This window comes from Ornithorhynchus anatinus, chromosome X1, assembly GCF_004115215.2.
Source record: "Ornithorhynchus anatinus isolate Pmale09 chromosome X1, mOrnAna1.pri.v4, whole genome shotgun sequence".
Classification (NCBI taxonomy): Eukaryota; Metazoa; Chordata; class Mammalia; order Monotremata; family Ornithorhynchidae; genus Ornithorhynchus; species Ornithorhynchus anatinus.
In genome coordinates, this window is record NC_041749.1 from 49507885 (window position 1) to 49531197 (window position 23313).

General features: G+C 45.0%; 1 protein-coding gene across 5 annotated transcripts in view; it reads right to left on the reverse strand.

Moving 5' to 3' along the window:
- The window catches only part of FGD5 (FYVE, RhoGEF and PH domain containing 5), a 188507-nt gene that overhangs the window by 133138 nt on the left and 32056 nt on the right, over nucleotides 1-23313 (reverse strand). For all 5 annotated transcript variants that reach the window (XR_005659489.1, XM_039910178.1, XM_039910176.1 and 2 more), the window contains exon 2: nucleotides 10429-13291. Coding sequence is in view for 4 of the 5 variants with exons in the window: in XM_039910176.1 (XP_039766110.1) it covers nucleotides 10429-13291 (2863 nt within the window). In the remaining variant the exon portion in view is untranslated. The remainder of the gene's footprint in view (nucleotides 1-10428; nucleotides 13292-23313) is intronic.

A 23313-nucleotide genomic window follows, 5' to 3' on the forward strand; every position in this document is an offset into this window, starting at 1 on the left:
GAAATGAGAATATGTTTCCATCAGAAAGGACTTAGTTGAGACATCGGGAAGAACTTCCCGTTGTAAAGCACTGGAACAGGAAACAGAGGACATGCCAAAGGGAGTTGATTACTCAAAATGATTGCTTTATTCACATTTCTAATGTCTCAGACATCAACAACAACTTAAAGGTACCTCTAATTCAAATGTCTTATGGACAGAGGCAGTGACAAGGAGGAACTTCAGATTCCCTCAAATGCAACCACTTCATTTGTTTCATACAAAAGAGCTAAAGAGATATTCCTTTATCGTTCCTCTGCATTCATCTTGACTCACTTGTGAAACCATGACAAACTGTCTCCTTCTCTTCAAACTCACCCCACTGTCATCAACATCATCGGACGGCATTTACCGAAGATGTAAACTTAGTACAGTGCTCTACACACAGTGAGTGCTCAATACATACCGTGGCTTGATTGACAGATTGCTCCACACAGAGTAGACACTCGAAAAATGGTATTGATTGGAACTCACTTCCCATTCAATCTGACAGACCACGGCTCTCCCCATCTTCAAAACTCTTTGGAAATCACATGTCCTCTGAAAGGACTTCCCTGGTTCATCTCTCATTTCCCCACTTTGTAATCCTCCAACTGCCATTTCAGTTCTTCAGTGCCACCCAAGCACATGGGTACTTTGACTTCTTTTTATCTGTAATTTATTTTAGGGCAGGGATTAGGTCTACTCATTCCATTGTACCTCCTCAAGTGCCCAGTTAATAATAATAATAATAATAATAATTGAGTGCTCTGCATAGAGTAGGCACTTAATGAATACCACTGATTGATTATGATGAATAAGTGCATGCAGGGCACTGTTTTAACTGCTTGGGGGAATTAAAAAGAAGTATTGTTCCTACCCTCTTGGGGTTTACAATTTAATGGAAAGTCAGGCAGACAAATTACTTACAAATAGTGGGAACGAGAGGAAGAACAAAGATCCAACAGTTAGTAGCACCAATATATCAGGAAGAGAGCTAAAATAAATAATTGAATACACAGTTGAATATACATATATACCTAAAGGCTGAGAATATGTGTATAATGCTAGAACATTTCTCCCTTCTATTTGTAAATGATTTTATGCCTGTCTCCCTCTTTAGATTGTTAGCTCTTTGTGAGCAGAAATCATGTCTTCTGCTTTTATTGTACCTTCCCAAGTGGTTAGCTCAGGATGCTACACAGAATAAACTTTTATTAAATAATATTGATTAATTAATAGAGCTAAAGGTGTCCGTTCTGTTTACATGACTTGCAGGGGGCAGGGGGGCGGTGTGGTGGTTGGGAGTGGAGACTTCTTGGAGGAGGTGGGAATTGAGGAGGACTTTGAAGATCGGGGAGATGTGTGACTTGGAGGATTTGAACGTTTTTCAGAAAGGGGGAACTGCATGAGCAAGAAATTAGAGACAAGCGAGATGGGTGTGAGGTATATTTAGAAAGTGAACTTTTGGGGTGCAGGGAGAAAAGAGTGTGAGCTGGCAATTGCAAGGTAAAGAGACAAAATATATAAGATGAGAATAACCTTGAAGTCACTGGTCAGGAGTTTCCATTTCCATAGCAAAACCTAAACTGCATACTCTCGGTAGTCTCGGTCGGTTGGTCCTTTCTTTTAAGCACTAAGTGGGCCACTCTCCTCGATGAGTAAGCCTGCCTCCTCCTCTTTGCCAATATATTCTCCCATAGAACCAACCCATACACCCTGTTTCAAGTCCTTCTCCACGAAGCAGAAAACTTAACATTTATTTTTACTGAGCTCAATGTGGACCATGGATTCGTATTATTAAAAAAAGCCAAGACCAGGAAAAAAACAAAAACAAAAGGATAGTTTATTCCACTATAATCGATGTCCATTTCTGGAGGAACATGCTGATGTTTCCAGTGCAGAATTAGGATTGGGGTAAAGAGGATCATGTCTAATTTCCAATGCAGAATTAGGACTGGGGTAAAGAGGATCATAACTCGCTGTTCTATTACAACCCAACCCACCATGCTCTGGTCACACCACCCTACAGAGGAGCAGCATCGCTCGGTGGAAATAGCACGGGCTTTGGAGTCAGAGGCCATGAGTTCAAATCCCAGCTCTGCCACTTGTCAGCTGTGTGACTGTGGGCAAGTCGCTTAACTTCTCTGTGCCTCAGTTACCTCATCTGTAAAATGGGGATTAAGACTGTGAGCCCCACGTGGGACATCCTGATTCCCCTGTGTCTACCCCAGCACTTAGAACAGTGTCCAGCACATAGTAAGTGCTTAACAAATACCAACATTATTATTATTATTACCTTGATCTCGTGTACCTCACTGCCAACCCTTTGCCCACATCCTCCTTCTGCCCTGAAATTCCTTCCCCTTTCATATCTGACAGACCACCACTCGCTTTACCTTCAAAGCCCTTTAGATTGTAAGCTCCTAGTGAGCAAGTAATGTGTCTATCAACTCAGTTGTATCGTCTCCGTGACATGTCCAAAACAGAGCTCCTTATCTTCCTACCCAAACTTCGTCCTCCTCCCGACTTTAGGACCGCAGTCTTATTTCTCAGCCTCCCATGTCATATAAACACATTAGCCACCTCTAGCACTTATATATCTGCTTATGTTCATCCTCAGAAATTAGGCATATTCTCTTTTTCAACTGTACATTTAATTATTTTGTTTCCCCTATTTAGAGATATTTTTATGTCTGTCTACCATTAAGAGTGTAAGCTCCTTGTGGGCGGGCAAATGTGTCACTTCTTTGCTACAGAGCTTAATACAATGCACTGTACCAGTGGGTGCTCAATAAATGCTATTACTCCTGTTGCTTCTACATGCCCCCCAAACCCTGGAGTTTTTAGGACTAGGCTCTAATGTGCTGATATGAAATTTGGGGGACTGTCTCCATTACTACCCTAAAAGGACAAATATTCCAAGCCCAGTCCTCACCACAGTAATCGTAAAATAAGATGTATTTCTAACATGCTTTTATCCTTTGGTTCCCTTTCTATAAATTTTATTGCATTTAATTAAAATTTATGGGTTTAAAATTTCTGCAGATGGCCTTTTCTTAAGCTAGAAAATTAAAAAGTGAATCTACTCATCAGTCAATTTCAATGAGCACAGCAATCACACACATTAAACCGTGATGGTTTCAAGATTATAATAATTTTCTGGAATTTTCCAATTCTATTCCTTGAAACTTAATGAAAGCTTTGAACTGGTTCATTCATCAAAAAAAATATAGGCAGTCTCCCAAGCTACAGATATATATATAAAGATATCAACAGTGAGGGAATGAATATTGAAGCCAGGATATGCTGAACGATCAAGCTGAAAAACCAATGGGGAGAAATTGAAGTTGCCCACCAGCTCAGATGGTTTTAATCATTAGGAAGTCTACAGTTCTAGACATACGTATTCACAAAAGGATTTATAGATTGAGTGCAAGCTGCCATCATTTTTGTTAGGAACAACACGTGTCACTGACATTTGCCCATGGTGCATATTGAAACTCCATTTTAGTGTATTTTTCAGGAGAACAAAGTTCTTACGACATGGATACAGACACACAGATTTCTGGGGATAGGTGGGCGTAAACAGATTCTAGGTTAAATGCTGATGAGCCAATAATGGGATGAGTGTGATCTGAGGAGGTTGGCTGGGGGGAGACAAACGGCATTCAAAAATACCAGACACAGAGATGCAAGTGATGTCACATGCATCACACTGGGCATGCGATATTACATAATGATATCATACGTGCCTTTGCGTTCCCCTCCTAGATCCCTCTGAGCCAGGGCACTGCTTCCGAGCCACAGGCCTCGACTCACAGGAGCTGTGGTGGAGGGAGAATGGGTGCTGAATTTTTTTTAATAGCCATTAAACCATCCAGTGCCATATCCGTACCAAAAGACACAACAGCTAACAATCAGGCTTTCCAGAATAAAGCTGAATGAAGAGACAAAAACCAGCCTGGAAAACCAGACAATGAAAATGGATGAATGTCCACCTTACCTGGAAGTGAAGGACAGGAGGATCCATTTAGGGGATCAGCATCCCTGACTCAAATTAGGAATTTGGAGGGTGGGCTCTGAGCCCACAGTTGGACTCTGCTTTGGGTCATGGATTTGGGGTGTCTGAGAATTTTGGAAGCTTGGACTTTCCATCTTCCATTCACATTCACACCCATCTATAAGGTTACGAAAAGGGGCAGAGTAGTTTAACAAATGAAATTTCAGGACAATAAACCCTCGATTATCCGGATCAACCCCTGGCTCAGGTGAATCAGAAAACCAAAAAGCGTAGATGATAAAAAAATGCCTCTCACGGGAAAGGTTGGAGGATTTTTGTTTCAGGCATGTCACTGTGTTTGCCACTCAGGTGGCGTGCTCAAGCCAAAAAGCCTCATACCTTTCCCACAAGATCTGCACGGCAAAGTCTAATCACCCTTCGGCTTTCCCTTTCCCGCCCTCGCAGCAGGAAGGATGCGGATAACTCTCAACACAGATAAACCACAGCCAGATAATGGGCAGTTTATTGCAGTTTCATTTCAGAAATTCAAAATTGGTTAGGAAGAGGAAATTTTCAGGGTTTTATGCTATAAGGGACTTCTACCCTGCGCTTTCCTGTTTTTCCTCTCTAGAGTGACTTGACTGTGTGCTTTGGATCCACCATATCATGGTTTTCATTCAATGCAATGACATCAACAGTTAACTCAGTCATGTATTCCAAGTAAGACTCCACAAAATGTACAGTTGTCTAGAATGGGGAAAGGAAGAGGATGAGGACCAGCAGGAGGGAAAGAGCAAGGATGCAGGTGATGAAGTGAGAAAGAGAGAGGAGAGAAAAAGGGCAAGGGAAGAGGATGAGGGAAAGGGTAAGGGAATGTGTCTCAACTACTCTAGATTTTCCTCTCAACAGAAGAAACGGCATACATAGGACCTTTCTGAAATATCATGTTCAAACCTGACCTTGAGACTTCCTGAACCAGTTTTGATTGGCCTTCCCCTAGAAATAACAGACTTCCACAGGAAGTTCATAAACATGTTGAAATTCAAAGCATTCATGTGGTTTTAATAGCCTTAGAATACTTGGAACTATCAACATAATCCTAAGCATTTGACAGCTTATGACCCATACACCTGACTCTCCTTTGTTGGTCTGATTTAGATGGCAGGATATTGGAAGTGAGGTTTACCAGAATCTGTCATTACAGGTCCTCTACACCTCAGATGAACATAGGAGGGGCAATAAGAAAGTCTCTAAATTAATCACATTTATTGAGCACTTACTGTGTGCAGAGAACTGTACTAAGCACTTGGGAGAGTACAATAAAATAGAGTCACTTTCCCTGCCCACAACGAATGAGGGTCATGCTGACATTAATATAAATTACAGTTATGGTTGTAAGTGCTGGGGGCCTGAGGGAGGGATGAATAAAGGGTGCAAATCCTAGTGCAAGGGTGACACAAAAGGGAGTGGGAAAAGAGGAAAATGAGGGTTAAGTCAGGCAAGGCCTCTTGGAGGAGCTGTGCTTTTAATAAGGCTTCGAAGGTGGGGAGAGTGATCGTCTGTTGGATAAGAAGAGGAAAGGCGTTTCACGCCAGAGGCAGGACGTGGACAAGAGGTTGGCGGTGAAAGAGACGAGATTAAGGTACAACGAATAGGCTGGGATTAGAGGAGCAAATTTTCTGCGTTGGGTTGTAGTAGGAAATCAGGCAGGTAAGGTAGGAAGGGGGCAAGATAATTGAATGCTTTAAAGTCTATGGTAAAGAGTTTCTGTTTGATGCAGTGGTGGATGGGCGACCACGGGAAGTTGTTGAGGAGTGGGGAAATGTGGACTGAATGTTTTTCTAGAAAAATGATCCAGGCAGCAGAGTGAAGTATGGATTGTAGTGGGGAGAGACCAGAGGGAGGGAGGTCAGCAAGAAGACTGATGTGGTAATCAAGGCGGGATAGGATAAATTCTAATCCCAACTCTGCCACTTGTCAGCTGTGTGACTTTGGGCAAGTCACTTAACTTCTCTGTGCCTCAGTTCCCTCATCTGTGAAAAGGGGATTAAGACTGTGAGCCCCATGTGGGACAACCTGATTACCCTGTATCTACCCCAGTGCTTAGGATAGTGCTTGGCACATAGTAAGCACTTAACAAATACCAGCATTATTATTATTATTATTATTATTATTAACTGCTTCGATTAATGTGGTAGCAGTTTGGATGGAGAGGAAAAGGCAGATTTTAGTGATGCTATGAGACGACTCGACAGCATAAGACAAGACAAGAATGAAGGTTGAACTGATAGGATTTGGTGAAAGATAGAATGTATGGGTTGAATGAGAGAGAAGAGTCGAGGATAATGAAAAGGTTACAGGCTTGTGAGACAGGGAAGATGGTGGTGCTGTCTACAGTGATGGGAAAGTCAGGGAGAGGACAGGGTTTGGGTGGGAAGATAAGGAGCTCTGTTTTGGACACTTAAGCTTTGAGGTGTCGACGGGACATCCAGGTGGAGATGTCCTGAAGGCAGGAGGAAATGCGAGACTGCAGAGATGGAGAGAGGTCAGGATTGGAGATGTAGATTTGGGAATCATCCGCATCAAGATGGTAGTTAAAGCCATGGGAGTGAATGAGTTCTCTAAGGAAGTGGGTGTAGATGGAGAATAGAAGGGGACCCAGTACTAAACCTTGAGGAACTCCCACAGTTAGGGGCTGGAAGGAGGAGGAGGAGGAGTCCACAAAAGAGACTGAGAATGAGCGGCCAGAGAGAAAAGAGAACCAGGTGAGGACAGTGTCAGTGAAGCCAAGGTTGGATAATAATAATAATAGTAATTCTGGTATTTGTTAAGTACTTACTGTGTGCCAGGCACTGTACTAAGCACTGGGGTGGATACAAGCAAATAGGGTTGGACACAGTCCCTGTCCCATGTGGGGCTTACAGTCTCAATCCCCATTTTACAGATGAGGAAACTGAGGCCAAGAGAAGTGAAGTCACTTGCCCAAGGACACACAGCAGACAAGTAGCAGAGCTGGGATTAGAATCCATAACCTTCTGACTCCCAGGTCTGTGCTCTAACCACTACACCATGCTGTTGTTTCTAGAAGGGAGTGGTCAACAGTACTGAAGGCAGCTGAGAGGTCAAGGAGGATTAGGAAGGAGTAGAGGCTGTTGGATTTAGAAAAAGGAGATCATTGGTGCCCTTTAGGAAGGCAGTATCTGTGGAGTGAAGGAGTTGGAAGCCAGATTGGAGGGGGGTCAAGGGAAGAACTGGAGGAAAGTGGAAACAACAGGTGTAGACAACTTGCTTGAGGAGTTTGAAGAGGAATGGTAGGAGGGAGATGGGGTGATAACTGGAGGGAACTGTAGGGTCATGGGAGGGTTTTTTTTGGTGTTTTTTTTTTAGAAGTGGGTGGACATGAGCATGATTGAAAGTGTTGAGGGAAAAAGCCACTAAACTTTGTTGGCATTATGCTTAACTCATCTCTCTCATTCAACCCCAATATTCAATCTGTCACCAAATTCTGTGGGTTCTACCTTTCAACATCCCTGGGGCCTGCCCTGTCCTCTGCATCCAAACACTTACCTTAGCCTCCCTTGAGTACTGCCTCAGCCTCTTGACTGAGCTCCCTGCCTCTGGTCTCTCCCGGATCCAGTCTTTACTTCACTGTGCTGCCCAGATCAGCTTTCTAAAAAATTGTTCAGTCCTCATCTCCCCTCTCCTTGGAAAGCTCCAGTGGTTGCCCATCACCTCCGCATCAAGCAGAAACTCCCTACCATTGGCATTGAAGCCCTCAATCAACTCGCCTCCATCATCTTGCCTCACTGATTTTCTACTCCAACCCAGTCTGTGCATTTCACTCCTATGGCGCCGGCCTACTTGTTGTACCTTGATTTCATCTATCTTACTGCTGACCCCTTGCCCACATCCTCCCTCTGGCCTGGACCTCTCTCCCACTTCGTATATGACCAGAATATTGCTCTCTCCAACTTCAAAGTCCTAGTAAAATCACATCCCCTCCAAGAGGCCTTACCCGACTAAGCACTCATTTCCCCTAGTCCCCTCCCTTCTTGTGTCGCCCTTGCATTAGGATCTGTACTCTTTATCCTCTTGATATTCACCCCACCCTCGGCCCCACAGCACTTATGCACATATACGTAATTTATTTTGTTTGTCTCCCTCTCTGGACTGTAAGCTCCTTGTGGGCAGGTAACATATCTACCAACTCTGTTGCATTCTACTCTCCCTGGAGCTTAGTACAGTGTTCTGCACACCGTCAGTTTTCAAAAAATACTATGGATTGATTGATAAAGAGAAACAGGCTCCCTGCATTCAGAATGCCTCTGAAGAGGTAGCAAGAAGCACTTTGAGCTTTCCAGAGATATCTGGTCAACAACTGAAATCTAAGCTGTTGCAGGAGATGGTCTGAGGTCTTAAAAGGAGAAGGAATAGGGGCCAGCTGAAAACACAACAGAACTAATGATGGAGGCTCAGGGATAGCAGAAATACATGACTATTGAAATAAATTTCAATAAAATAGAAGTAGCGTGGCCTCCTGGATAGAGCACAGGCCTGGGAGTCAGAGGATCTGAGTTCTAAACACAGCTCCGTCACACTGCCTGCTGTGTGATCTTGGGGACTTCACTTAACTTCTCTGTGCCTCAGTTACCTCATCTGTAAAATGGGGATTAAGACTGTGAACCCCATGTGGGACATTGACTGTTGTCCAACCTGTCTTGTATCTACCCCAGCACTTAGTACTGTGACTGACACTTAAGAAATACCATTAAAAATGCCATACACTATATGATCTTATAAACTCAGGCCCCAATTATAAACAATATGTTAGTGTTCTAACTTCGGTATAAACTTCCAATACTATACACTTTATAGTATAGCGATTATACTAGCAGTATAGACAGTTCTCCCACAGACTTCCAAGTCAAATTCCCTATTTGGGCAAAATAAGTAACGATTCCCATTTTACTGGAGTTGAGGCTACAAGCTCTCTCTTTTCTATGTCTGTAACCTAACCTGTCCTATCTGGCCTGTTTACAGATAAGACTTAACTAAATTCATCCACAATAGATAGTTGTCTGTTCTGTTTTTAAAGATCCTTCCGCTGACCGACAGGAAGTAAGTCTAACTGTGGACCTCTGGAGTTTTGGTCACTTTCTGGCAAGCTCAAGAGTTTAGTTTCCTCTAGGCTTCCCCGGGGCTTCCTCGGACTGGCCTATCAGTGTTCGTTAAAGACTACCATTACCACTATGGAATCCTGGAGGGATCTCCAGAATGGTTTTAGTCTTTCCAAGCTCCTTAGGACTGGGGCTTTCTTATGGTCATTGCTAATGAGAATGGACCTCTACCAAGTAGGCCCCAGGCTTGTACAGCCTCAAGCTACCAAGGGGCCATATCAGCACCAAACCTGCCCTAAAAAGCCATATGGACTCTTGACGTTCAGCCCTTCAATCAAACACATTTACTGAGTGCTTACCATGCGCAGAGCACCATGCTAAGCACTTGGGAGAGCACGAAAGAGTTGATAGACAAAGTCCCTGCTCACAAGGAGCCCATAGTCTAGAGAAGGAGCAGTTCCAGTGCTGACAGGAATCCTTTCCTTGAGTATAACCTAAAACATCTTTATGGAAATGTAACCTATTTCCTCTTGTTCTACCTTTAGTGAATGAAGAAACAGATCGTGAGATGAGTTCTCTTGTTCCCCTCCCCTGCTCACCCCACCTTGTTTAATGATTTTAGTTTTCAGGATCCTGATAAATGAAACACAGAGTGGAAGAAAGTTGGACAGGCCTGAGAGGTGCAAGCCAAGGCTTCAAATTACAACAAAGGTCAGATTTGATGTCTTTTCCCTTCTTGCAAAAGATGGTTCAAAAAGAGCTCTTCTGGACAAAGCTAAAGCTTTCCTTGACCAAAATGAACTTCAGTTGTATTACCTCCTTTATCCATTTCTTTGGCTAACTTTTGTGTTTAATTTTCACTTCCTCCCAATAAAAATTCAATCAGGCGAGGAATGTACTGTCCCTCAAAACAAGTTTCATTCAAAACAAACATATAAACTTAGCTAATGGAACTCTGGGACCTTCCATGCTGTCAGAATTCTGCTACCACCTGAATTTGTTTCTGTTGTTTACTCAACTTTCTCCAATCCCCGCTTCATTTTTCTACTGTTACAGGAAAAAGAGGCCTGTTTTAATTTAGAGTCTTTTTTTAGCAGCGAAAAATGTCTCACTGTGCCTCCTTCCATATGTCTTCTTCAAAAGAGAATAGTTAAGCCAAACAGCGCATTTGCCCAGGAAACCCAAGGGTCGGTTGGGCGGAGGAGGGGGGGAGAAGGACAGAGATGAAATGACACACACTCCTCCAGTCAGTTAAAGCTAACCAGTCGGACATGGCATATTTTACGATACCTTTCTGTTTCCTGGTCTGAAGCTTGCTGTTTGCTCTCAAATGCATTAAAGCTGCTCATGTCCACATAGCCATCATTTTCATTTGCTGTGGAGAGTGCTCTGCTGGGATCTTCAAAAAACTCTGTAAAGGTTCCTGCCCTGGTGGGCCTGCGAGGGGGAATCTGAATATTTTCATAGTCTGAGTTCATAGCTGGGATGTTCTCATAATCGGAAGTGTCAGCATTGGGAAATGAAATAGAGCGAGGTTTTGTGAGGGGAAGGGGCATGAAAGGAGGCCTGGAGCGATCCTCGAATGACTCCACTCGTGACACACTTCTGCTAAAAGGTGTCGCTTTCCTCTTGCCATCTTTGTAGAATATGATAGCAGAAGGCGATTCAGAAGCTCGGAGCTTCCCAGACCGCGTCTTCAGCTGAGGAGAGTTACTTAAGCTCCTCCTGTCCATGTCCATGAGTCTCGATGGCCCATGGTAGCTGGATTCTGAAGAGGACCGGGAAGAAGAAACATTGACATCCACATGAACCTTACTTTCAGTCCTCTTTTTGAACGTCAGGGCCAGGAATCTCTTAAAAGAAGACTTCTTCTTCTTGGTGTACTTATCGGGGGACTCATTCTCTATAAGGAGTGAGGGAGAGCTCTTTGTTATGGGCTTTTTGGTGATGCAAGCCAGCTCAAAAGGAGGTGGGATATCAACCACTGAAGATGGAGTTGACATGCTGCTAGGGGGTAGATGGCTTCTCTGGGAGAAGCTCCCTGAAGAGCCAATAACACAAGGTAGGGAAAGATTGTCCTCTTTCCTCTTGATTCGGCTCTCATCCAGCAGAGACCCATCACCTTCCCTATACACAGAGACTGGGATATCCCTTCCCTCCACTGAGAAAGACCTAGGGTATAAAATGAAGCGCCTGGGCTTGGCTGGCAAGGCCCTGCTGATTTCTAATGGTTTGCCCTCAACTGGCAGGAGGTTCTTGCTTATCTCTCCAGCCGCACGCTCATGGTTTAAGATTGGCAGGTCAACTTCTGGTCCGGTTTCTTCAGGAACCGTTTCAGGGACATACCCAGGAACCTTTCCAGAGTGAGATCGGGACCTGGTGATGATACTTTTTCGATCAGTAGGCAGCAAGTTATTGTCGGCATCAGCATTTATTTCTTCTTTTACGTTGTAAGAACCAGCCAAGTTCTCTCCTGTTTCAGGATGCCCCAAGTCTCCAAGAAGCGGATTGTCAGCCCGGCAGATTAAACTACTGCCCATCCCGTAGGTCTTAGTGTGCGTCCTTTCGACTGTTTCATCTTCGCTGACTCCCTCTGACATGACGACGACGTTGGGAATTAATAGGGTCTCACCACCCTCATTTTCTTGAGTCTTTTCTTTACCACTCCCCACACCTGCCACTTCACGGTTCACGTGTTCTTTGGACATAGCCACCTCCTCTTCGGATTCAACGACTTTACGGTTTTCCTTCAGAGCATCTTCAGTTTCACAGTCACCTTGAGGAAAAGCCCCTGACCTGGCCCCTGAATCCAGCTGGAGCTCAGATTCTGAATCCTTAGCTGAGTCCAGAAAAGATGAGTAATTATCACTACAGAAAGAAGTACTTTCAGTTTGGAAAAACTCATAGGAATTTTCCACAAGATCGTCACTCCCTTCATTCTCAAAAGGAATAATTTGACAGTTGTCATCAGCAGTTTCTTCCCTCATTGCATCTTCATCTACTTGAGAGTCTTCCCTCAAGTCAAGGTTTGTGTCTGTTACTTCGCTATTTTTCACCTCGATGTTTTGGTAGCCACCATCTTCATCGACTCCCTCTGCCAGGGTGACTTCATTCTCCCTCTCTGGGCTTTCGGGATCCAACTCGGTTGAGGCTGCTTCATCATCTTCCGGAACCATCTCACTGGTGGCTTTTAAGACATGCCTGTCTACCCCGACTTGGGCTTCTTCTTCAGCGGGCGGTACGTCTAAATGAGTAAGATCATAATTTTCCAGTGCTATGGGTTCAGCATTCTCTTCTCCATTGGCATCTTTGACATTTGAAAGTTGTTGTTCGTCTCCTGGTTTCTCTACATTAGATTCTGGTTCATCTATTGCTATTGGTGTTAAAATAATATCTTCACAGACACTATCCTTCAGATCCTCGCTACCATTCAAAATCTTCTTGTTTTCTAAGTTGTACTCATTGTTGTCCTTGACCAGATTCTCCTCTTCTTTCTGCCCTGGGTCATCTTCACAATCCACATCCCCTGGGTCTTCAAACCCAGGGTCTTGGGCTTCACGTGCTACCAGGGGCCCTTGGCTAGGTCTGTCAGTCCCATCAGCGACTACAGTTTGAGCCTGCTCCTTGGAAGCACCGGGCACTCCCAGTGGGTCCTCTTCAGCTTCCGTCGCTTTGGCACTACAGTCATCCCCCTCGTTAGCAGTGCTGGGATCCTCCTCTTTTTTTTCCTCCTCTTCCGATGCTTCTGGAGCTGCTGCACTCTCATTCTCTACGTAACATTTGTGCTGTTCGTGTGCAAGGACCTTGTAGTCTTCCTCTGCCAGAAGAGATCCAGGAACCACGATATACTCATCGTCAGCCTCAGGTTCTGAGCACTCTGTGTTGCACTGATTTCTTTCATATATTTCTCCATCAGGACATATTAATTTCCCATTACTGCATTTGTTTAGATTATTATTCATGTATACGCTGCATCTCCCCTCATCTGCTGCCAGTTTGGGCTTGGGGGCTATGGGCGGTTTTGGTCCTCTAGACATAGAGTTTGGACTCTGAAGAATATCAGGCCGTGGTAACGAAGGAAACTTAGAGATAGCTACTGGAGAAAGATGACCAGCAATCTTTGGCTTTGGTGCTAGCGGTGGCTTTGGCAAATCTAAAACAAAAGAAGAAAGGAAAAAAAAGGAAAGAATAGTTAACTATTGGCCCTTCAAGTTCCAACAGATACCTATCTAAGACTGCATCCAGGGGTTTTCCCCACCACAACTGAATTTCATTTACAACGGTAAGAGGCATCAAAAGGTAAGACAAGCTGAGTTCAGGTGATATTCCCCTCAGCAGACTGCCTGACAAAACTCTCTCCAACAAAGATGTGTGCTGTAATAAAGGACATTCACCCCTAACTCTGAAAGGGTCCTAAAACCCTCCAGTTCTTCCTTTCCTAGGATGGATAAGATTGGGGTTCCCACTCCTGCACCCCTTTGCCCACCACCCCTTGCCTCTCAAACAAGCGACCCTCCAAATGGCAAGGAGATCAACTGGAGTCTAGCCAGTCATACTCCTCCCAGAGGGTGGCTGCAGGAAAATTGGGGAAGAAAGGGCTCCCTCCTGCCTCCTCAACTTCCCAGCAGAAAAATGTGTCTCCCCGGCTCCCAGAAGCATCCTGAGCCCATACCCCAGGCAGACCCTAAGGTTAGAGAGCTCAGTTGGTTTTTAATAGGCCGATTGAAGGTGTCACTTACTAGTAAGTCAGGTAATAGAAGAGAATTCTGATCCTAAATGCCTTTCCGGTTTTCCCTTAACACTTTTCATCTTTCCCCAGGACCCCTTCTACTTTCCCATCAGCTTTCCGGTGCACACGCTCTTCTGGTCCTTTCGCTTCTTCTCTTGGGATGTCCCAGGTTCCAGTTTCACTCCCTCCTAATCCTTCCCTCAGGATCATAGGGTGCCAGGGCAGAGGTACTGTTGCAGGCCCACACACTCCTCGGGTATCATATCCAACCCCATAACCTTCTGTGCCCTGATCACATCTCAGATCCTCCTTTCAAAATGGCCAAGGGCTGTTTTACCGAGTTCTTTTTCCCCATTCCTCCTTCCCCAAGCCTCCCGTGTGATTGGCTGTGTTCCAGTTGATGGCATCTGACGAGTCCCTCGTAGTCAAACCAATTAGTCTTCCCTCAGGGAGAGGATTGTCAAGAAAGAGTTTCCTACTCCTCTACCAACCTCTAGAGTTCCTCCTTCCCTCTTCCTCTAAGTGTGGGGCTAGTTTTGGTAACTCCGCTGCCGACATCCAACACTCCTTTTGAATGAAATACCTGGTATCCTACAGTAAGGAAATGAAACTTACCACAGTAATTGCCAATCTCCAAAACAGCTTTCTAAGTGTACATTTTCCTTGAGTTTTGTTTTTTTTCTTTTGGTGAAAGAAAATATTTAAAAGTCCCCCTTGCCGCCAATTATATCATATTTGAAAAAGCAAATCTTGAGGGAAGGTGTTAGATGGAGAACTTTGTTTATTCTCAGAAATGAATCAAGATACAGCAGCATTTTAAGAGTATCCTATGCCGCCACATTCAATAAACACAACTTTGGTTTGCTTAAGTTCTGTGCGTTTTCCCATTATCTCAGTATTCCCCGTAGCCCTGGGAGGTGGGGAAGGCCTGGCATTATTATCCCCATTTTACAGATTGGAAGACCAAGGACCAGTAAACTGAGTAACTTGCAACTCAAGGGAGTCGTGAGTTAACAAGAATAGAACAAAGACCACCTGACTGAGGCAAGTGATCTAACCTCAGGCATATGAGTCAAACCCCCCACATATTGCATAGAAGAACAACTGTTCTTAAATATGAAATTGCAAATGTAATAAAACAATATATTTACCTGTGCCTGACAGAAGGGTTGCATACTAGCACCAGAAATGGTGTTTTGAAGATTTTTTAAGTGCTCAATATATACCACTGATTGATTCTTATGACCAGCATCTTAATTAACAGGTCTTATTTTTATCTGAACTAGGGACTTTCCTCAAGTTACTGGAGGGGGGAAAAGATTTATGTGTCTTAGAAGATAATTCTAGGGATGAGTGTGTGTAGGTGTACCTCATGGAGTTAGCTATGCCCTCCTCCCCTCTCCCTGAGACTTGCAGAAAAGGTACTGGATTTGAAAGCCTAGAAGAGCTGGGCCAATATAAATCCAGATAGTCTTAAATGACAGTATCATTTAAGCAGTGCGGTCTAGTGGAGAGAAGCAGCGTGGCTCAGGGGAAAGAGCCCGGGCTTGGGAGTCAGAGGTCATGGGTTCGAATGCCGGCTCTGCCACTTGTCAGCTGTGGGACTGTGGGCAAGTCACTTCACTTCTCTGTGCCTCAGTTACCTCATCTGTAAAATGGGGATTAACTGTGAGCCTCACGTGGGCCAACCTGATTACCCTGTATCTACCCCAGCGCTTAGAACAGTGCTCTGCACATAGTAAGTGCTTAACAAATGCCAACATCATTATTATTATTATTAGTGGATAGAGCATGCGCCTGGGAGTCAGGGGACCTGGGTCTAATCCCAGCTCTACCACTTGCCTGCTGTCTGACCTGAGGCAAGTCACTTAACTTCTCTGTGCCTCAGTTTCCTCAACTACAAAATAGGGATTCAATACCTGTTCTCCCTCCTATTTAGGCTGTGAGCACCATGTGGGCCAGAGAATGTGTTTGACCTGATTAACTTCTATCTACCCCAGTACTTAGAACAGTGCTTGACACGTAAATAAATATCATAAAAAAGGGACAACAATATCAAAGCAGAGTCCAGGAATGAATCTGAGAAGCACAAGGCTGTTGCTAACGCCAATATAATATGTGAGGAATTGGCTCAAAAGATCATTTGAGCACATCCTGGACAGGGATTCAGAAAACATTAATCTTAGTGGCTTCCAAAGCATGAACACTTGAAGGACTCTCTCTGAATCAGGTGACCAGCTCATTTCTGAGTCCCTGTCAATGATTCTCTGTCATATCTTCCTTGTGCCACCAGAAGACACCAAAGCAGTGTCACCTAGTGGAAAGAGCACAGGCCTCAGAGTCAGAGGACCTGGGTTCTTATCCTGGCTTTGCCACTTACCTGCTGTGTGACCTCGGGCAAGTCACTTAACTTCTCTGTGCCTCAGTTTCCTCATCTGCAAATTGGGGATTCAATACCTGTCCTCCCTCTTACTTAGACTGTGAGCCCCATGTAGGACCTGATTACCTTTTATCTACCCCAGTGCTTAGTATGGTGTTTGGAAGAGAGTAAGCACTTAATACCACAGTTATTATTATTATTATTTTTGTTGAATATGGCATGTGAAGGCTGCTGTGACAAGGGAAAAGGTACTCCCCCACTACCCCCAGTCCTGTGACTCTCTGAAATAAGCCACCCAGGAGCCTCCCTCCAAATTAGACTACAAAACGCAGGAAGGCCAGCAGGTGAGCTCACTGTTTGGAAAGGAAATTGGACACTGAGAAGAATTCCCTTGAGTGAATGTCCCTCAGCCTTGGAGGCTAGTGTGGGTCTGGTCCTTGGCCTGGATATGGCCCGGACAGCCCTGGATCACGCTGGCCCAAACTCAGCCAGGGCTATTGGAATAAGGGAGTCTGTACAGTATCAAGTCCAGTGGCAGGCACACAGTGATTAAGTCTACAGCGGGACCTGGCATCGTCGAGTCCTAACAGGGAAGCAGTGAGGCCTAAGTGGAACAAGCACGGGCCTGGAAGTCAGAGGACCTGGTTTCTAATCACGGCTCTGTCACTTGTCTGCTGTGTGACCTTGGATGTGTCACTTCACTTCTCTGTTGTGACATTACCGGGGGTTCTCAGCCCTAAATTCTGGCCAGAGGAGCCCCTGGAGTCAGTTCTTTGAGCCCCAGTCAGACATTACTGGGTCCTAAAGCCCTCCAGACTGGTTTGGGGATCATCTCTGCTCAGTGCACCTCAAGTCCCTGTACCCCTACTGTTGCCAACATCATTCAACTGAAGCGAAGGTATCTCCTTAGAGGCGAAGGGGTCATCAGGGACTTGCCTTCCACTCTCCTATCGAGTCTGACTACAGGAAACTCACAGAGAAAGCACTCCCTTTCCCTCCTGCGGGTCCCCACGTCCACATGTCTCCCCATCAGCAGGATCTTCTCCTCCATCCCCTATCGCAAGCAAGATGCCAAGATCTGAGATCTCAAGAATGTTTAATATTTTCTTAATTTGGTAACCATGAAAACAATTCTGGTTCAAACCATCTTTTCCTAAATCTAATTTCCCCTGCCCGCCCCAGACCTTCTGTACTTCCCTGGAGGCATCCTGAGGATTCACACTCCCCTGCTCCTTCCCCCTCTTCTCTCGAAGTATCCTAGGTTCCAGTCTCGCCCTCTCCATGTCCTTAAGAAGAAGGGGCTCTCAGTATCCTTCATTCCTATCAGAACCTCATTCCTCCGGAGTCCTAACTCTGGATCCTAAACCTCCAGGATTTCCTGACCCTCACCCGGGATCATCTCTGATCTCCCCCTGTGCCCTGTGTCATCTGTTCAGGGTCACAGCATTACCTCTCCCTGCTTGCCCGGGAACACAGCTCGCACCCTCCCACCTCCAAGATGGCCATGGGTCTTCTTCAACTACCCCGTGCCCCTACTTTCTCCCCCAATCCTCTCACTCTGACTGACTCAGCTAAGTAAATACACTTCCCTCAGGGAGGGGCACCATGGAGTGACTCTCCTGGCTTCCCCTTCCCCCTTCCATGTGCGGGGGCCAGCTGGACTGTGCCTCTGTGTCCTTATTTGCAAAATGGGGATTAAATACCTGTTCTCCTTCTCCTCTAGTCTGTGAGACTCACATGCAACGAAGACTGTGCCTGACTACATCTACCCCAGTACCTGACCCATAGTGGGTGCTTAACAAGTACCACAGTTATTATTATCAATCAGTCAATGGTATTTATTGAGTGCTTACTGTGGGCAGAACACTGTACTAAGCACTTGAAAATACAATACACAGAGTTGGCGGACACCATCCCTGCCCACAGGGAGCTTACAGTCTACAGGGGGAGATGGACATTAAAATAGATTAGTGCTGGGGAAATAATATAGTATAAGAATATTAATGTAAGTAGCATGGAGCTGGTGAGCATCAAAGTGCTTAAGGGGAACATTCATTCATTCATTCATTCAATAGTATTTATTGAGCGCTTACTATGTGCAGAGCACTGTACTAAGCGCTTGGGATGAACAAGTCGGCAACAGATAGAGACAGTCCCTGCCGTTTGACGGGCTTACAGTCTAATCGGGGGAGACGGACAGACAAGAACAATGGCAATAAATAGAGTCAAGGGGAAGAACATCTCATAAAAACAATGGCAACTAAATAGAATCAGGGTACTAGAATCAGAGTAGAGTACAGCTTATTCTCTGTCTCTTTCACCGGCTCCTCCTCTGCCTCCCACCCCCTAACTGAAGGGGTCCCTTGAGGCTCAGTTCTGCGTCCTCTTTTATTTTCCATCTACACCCATGCCCTTGGAGAACTCATTCACTCCCAGAGTTTCATTTACCAATACTATGTTGGTGATTCCCAAGTCTACCTCTCCAGCCCTTACTTTTCTTCTTCTCTGAAGTCTCGAGTTTCCTCCTGCCTTCAGGTCATCTGCCTGTATGTCCTGCCAACACCTCAAACTTAAACATGTCCAAAACAGAACTCCTCATTCTCCCACCCAAACACTGTCCTACCCTGTCTTTCTCTAAACTGTAGACATCACCATTATCCTCTGTATCTCACAAGCCCGTAACCTGGACATTATCCTCGACCCATCACTCTCATTCAACCCACATATTCAATCTGTCACCAAATCTTGTCGGTTCAACCTTAGTCAAAGTTAGCTAAGGTTTCTGGGAGAAGGGGGTGATCCACAGTGTCAAAGGCAGGTGAGAAGTCGAGGAGAATTAGGATGGAGTAGAGGCTGTCAGATTTGGCAAAAAGGTCATTGATGACCTTAGAGAGGGTGGTTTCTATGGAATGAAGAGGGTGGAAGCCAGAACGGAGGGGGTCAAGGAGAGGAAGTGGAGACTGAGATTGTAGACAACTCACTCAAGGAGTTTGAAGAGGAATGGTAGGGTGGAGATAGGGCGATAACTAGAGGGAGTCATGGGGGTCAAGAGAAGGTTTTGGTTTTTTTTTTTTAGGATGGGGACACATGAGCATATTTAAAAGCAGTTGGGAAGAATCACTGGAAAGTGAATGGTTGAAGAAGGAGGTCAGGGAGGGAAAAAAGGAGGGGGAAAGTGTTTCGATAAGGTGTGAAGGGATAGGGTCAGAGGTGCAGTTGGAAGGGGTAGATTTTGAGAGGAGGTGGGAGAGGTCCTCTTGAGGTTCTGCTGGGAAAGATGGGAAAGTCAAAGATGGGACAGGAGGAGGAAGGGACTGCAGAGGAGGAGGGGAGATTTTAGGGAAGTCCTGCCTGATGGTTCCAATTTTATCAATAAACTTAGGCGACCAGGTCTTTTACAAGCAAGATGTGGGAGGTGTGGGGAGGAGACCAGGAGGTTTGAGGAGGGAGCTAAATGTCTGAAACAGCTGGTGCAGGTAATGGGTATGGGAGTTGATAAGGACTGAGGAATAATGCTACCATCATCACCGTCATCAATATTATTATCATTATTAATAACAATAATAATAGAAATAATAGAAAGCTCCCTTCTAGGTACAACTCCACATAGGACAAGTGCGATGGCACAGCCCATATAGCACTGATGGGCTTTAAAGTGTTAGACACAATTCTCTGTTAGTGAGGTATATCCTACTAGTCTCATCTCCCCGTCGACCCCAGGAACCTTAATTTCTCAACGTTGCTTTGACTGACGGAGCACTTTAGGCTTTCTGATGCTCCATCCCTGCCTCCCAACCTCATTGCCATCCTGGATGATCTCAGAACCCCTGGCTGGCAATAAGGACAACAGCTGCCAATCGTGTAATCTCCTGGGCTATTCAGAAGGCACCTACCATAAGGAAGCTGCCATGGATGTAATGCCTTGCCTCTATGAGCCTAGCCTGGCATTCTCAAGGTGAACTGTGCCAAAGTGCAACAAAATACTAATCACCAATCCCCTTTCTGTTGGTTTGGAAATAAGACTGGAACCGCAACAGCCACTTGGCAGCAAGCAATATTGCATGTAGACACCACCTGAGTATTCTCTAGATTGTAGCTGATTAAGATGTACTCCACAGAAGTACATACTGTCCCTCTGGAAGGCACGATGGACCTAAAGGGAAGGAGAACAAACAGCAGCACCAGTGGAAGATTGGGAACCTCAAACAAATAATGGGAGTAGAAGACCTGGCAATCATTGGCCAGAATGCCTTTCCTTTAAGGAAAAGTACATCCTTTTTGTACCAGCAAAAAACGGTGGATCTCGAAATGCACACAACAAATGTGATAGTGTTATGCATAGAAAAGATGAAGAGAACTTTGAGACGCCCAGCAGAATCCTGTTTCACTGGCGGGGTCCCCAGTGGAAGCAGGAGCAGGCCAAGTATGTGATTGTCCTGATTATCAAAGGATTGTGGGAATGCATTGTGCTGGGAAAGATTCTCTTTTATTTCAAGAGTGGCTTTAAAAACAAACATTGAGCAAAGCATTAAAATGTCTTTATTAAGGCAAGGCTAACTGCTCAGTGAGCAGTTATAATAAAGCAAGGAAGCTGTCTGAAGAAAACAAAGGACTTCACAGTTGGAAATACAACACAGTTGGAATGAACATTGCTTCTTCAGGGCAAGCCACCGAGTAGGCATACTAGCCATACCGGGCATCATAGAGCTTAGGTGAGCTAGGCTGGGCTTACAATAGACAAGATTGTTGAGCTAATTAATCAGATAGCACTTGAGTTAAAAGCAAAACAAAACAAAAAACCAGAATTGGCTATTGAGAATAAAAAGGAGTTCTTTGGGCTAGAAAATCCTGATGGGACGTGTGCTTAAATGCTCAAATTAGGTGGTCAAACTCTCCATTTCCCTTTGCCCGAATACACAAAAGTAAAATGACCAGATTTCTGATTGCTCATTGGCAGTTGTTAGAGGGGAGGTCAAAAGTGAGTAGGGCCAGAAAGGTGAGGCAGTGAGATGGGATGGGAAAAGAGACAGGGAGAGAAGGGAAAAGAAAAGAAGTTAAGAGGAGAGGAAGAAAACATATGGAGAAGGGAAAGGTAGGGGAGAAGAGGGAGCGATAGGGGTGGGATGGAGTAGGAACTTCCCTCCTCCACCTCTGCTACCCCTGGTGTGACAAATACCACCACTTGGCTCCTACGGAGCCAAAAGCTCTGCCACCACCAAATTGGCAGGGAGGGGCATGTGATGGCAGGCAGCAGTGGGCAGTCAACGGCCATAAAACCGTGTATGTGGGACAGGAGTGTGTCCAACCCAATTATTTTGTGTGTACCCCAGCGCTCAATACAGTGCCTTGGCACATAGAAGGTGCTGAACAAATACCACAATTATTATTACTAATAACAATAATCACCATTGCAGCCACATCAAATCTGGTCCTTCAAGGCTGTAGTTAACAGGTTCTGGCACAGCTGGATGTTATGATTGATTCTAACTGTGTTGACAACTTCTATCCATGGCCCAGAATGGCCAGCTTAAGGGTGATGGTGCAGTAGGCAGCAGTAGCTATCGCTTCCGTGGAAGAGGAGGGGCTGCTGAGGACAAATTCTGACCTAAAGTGGAACCGTACTGGAGTTCATCTTAGGCCTTTCAGGTAGCAGGACTGAATCCCCTCAAAACATGACTAGCCCACCCACCTGGTCACTCTATCCAAAAGTGTTGTTTTGCACTAAATTTATCTTTCCCCATTCTGCTGTTTCACCAGGCTCATAGCTTGTAGCACCCTTATGTTTAAGTATGAAAAGAAAGAATGACTGAGGAAAGAAATGAGACCATCAGCCATTCTTTTTGGATCTGTACCAATTAGGCATTTGATATTCACCCCACCCCTCAGCCCCACAGCATTTATGTACATATCTGTAATTAATTTCGATTAAGGTCTGTCATCTACTCTGGACTGTAGACTCTCTGTGGGCACAGAATATGTCTACGGCTCTGTTATTTTGTACTTTCCCAAGTGCTAAGTACAGTGTTCTGCACAAAGTAAGAGCTCAATACCACCAACTGTTTTATGGATTGATTTTGTCCAACCCTGCTCTCTCTCCTGCATAGTATCCAGGCATGAATTTTGGCCACTGGAATCCTCCTACCCTGAAAAAAAATACCCATAGACTGATCCCACCCCACACAAAACCAGGACCATCTTTCTGTGTATTAAGGATTCACCCATGCATCCAAGGCCCCAGAAATGTGTTTGCCTTCTCAAGAGCAGCCCTTAACTTCCAGAAAGAAGTTTTCTTCTCATAGCTCACCACCAATCAGGCCCAGGCTAAAGTTCACACCAGCAAAACCATTACTGATCGAGCAAGCTTTGCTCTGGCCTCAATCTGCATCACATTCATTGACCACCTTTCTAGAGGGCAGTGGTTCCCAGTGCAGCCACACTGTGTTACCATAGAACCATTTCAGGTTTTATCAACCAAACCACGTTTAATACCTCTAAAAAGGGGGTTGGGGAAAAGCCAGGGAGAATATACATTGCAGAAAGCAATTCAAGTTTAAGAACTGCTGCTATTTTTATAATAATAATAATAATGTTGTTATTTGTTAAGGGCTATGTGCAGAGCACTGTTCTAAGTGCTCGGGGAGATACAGGGTAATCAGGTTGTCCCACATGAGGCTCACAGTCTTAATCCCCATTTTACAGATGAGGGAACTGAAGCACAGAGAAGTTAAGTGACTTGCCCACGGTCACACAGCTGCCAAATGGCAGAGCCGGGATTCTAACCCATGACCTCTGACTCCCAAGCCCGGGCTCTTTCCACCGAGCCACACTGCTTCTCTTTTAGGAATTTAAAATACTCAAGAAGCTAAGGCATTTTCTCTGTTGGCTATCCCTGCCTTTGGACAGAGGGCTGCAAAACCCCGGGTCAAAAATAACAATGGCAGAGTGAAAAAAGTTTTTAAGGCAGCCTCAATAAATCTTTTCTACAGCAGGTCCTGGCAAATTTCCAGACTGGGAACATAGAGGTAAACAAGAGACCAATACACAAGGGAGGCAGCTCAAGAGAAAG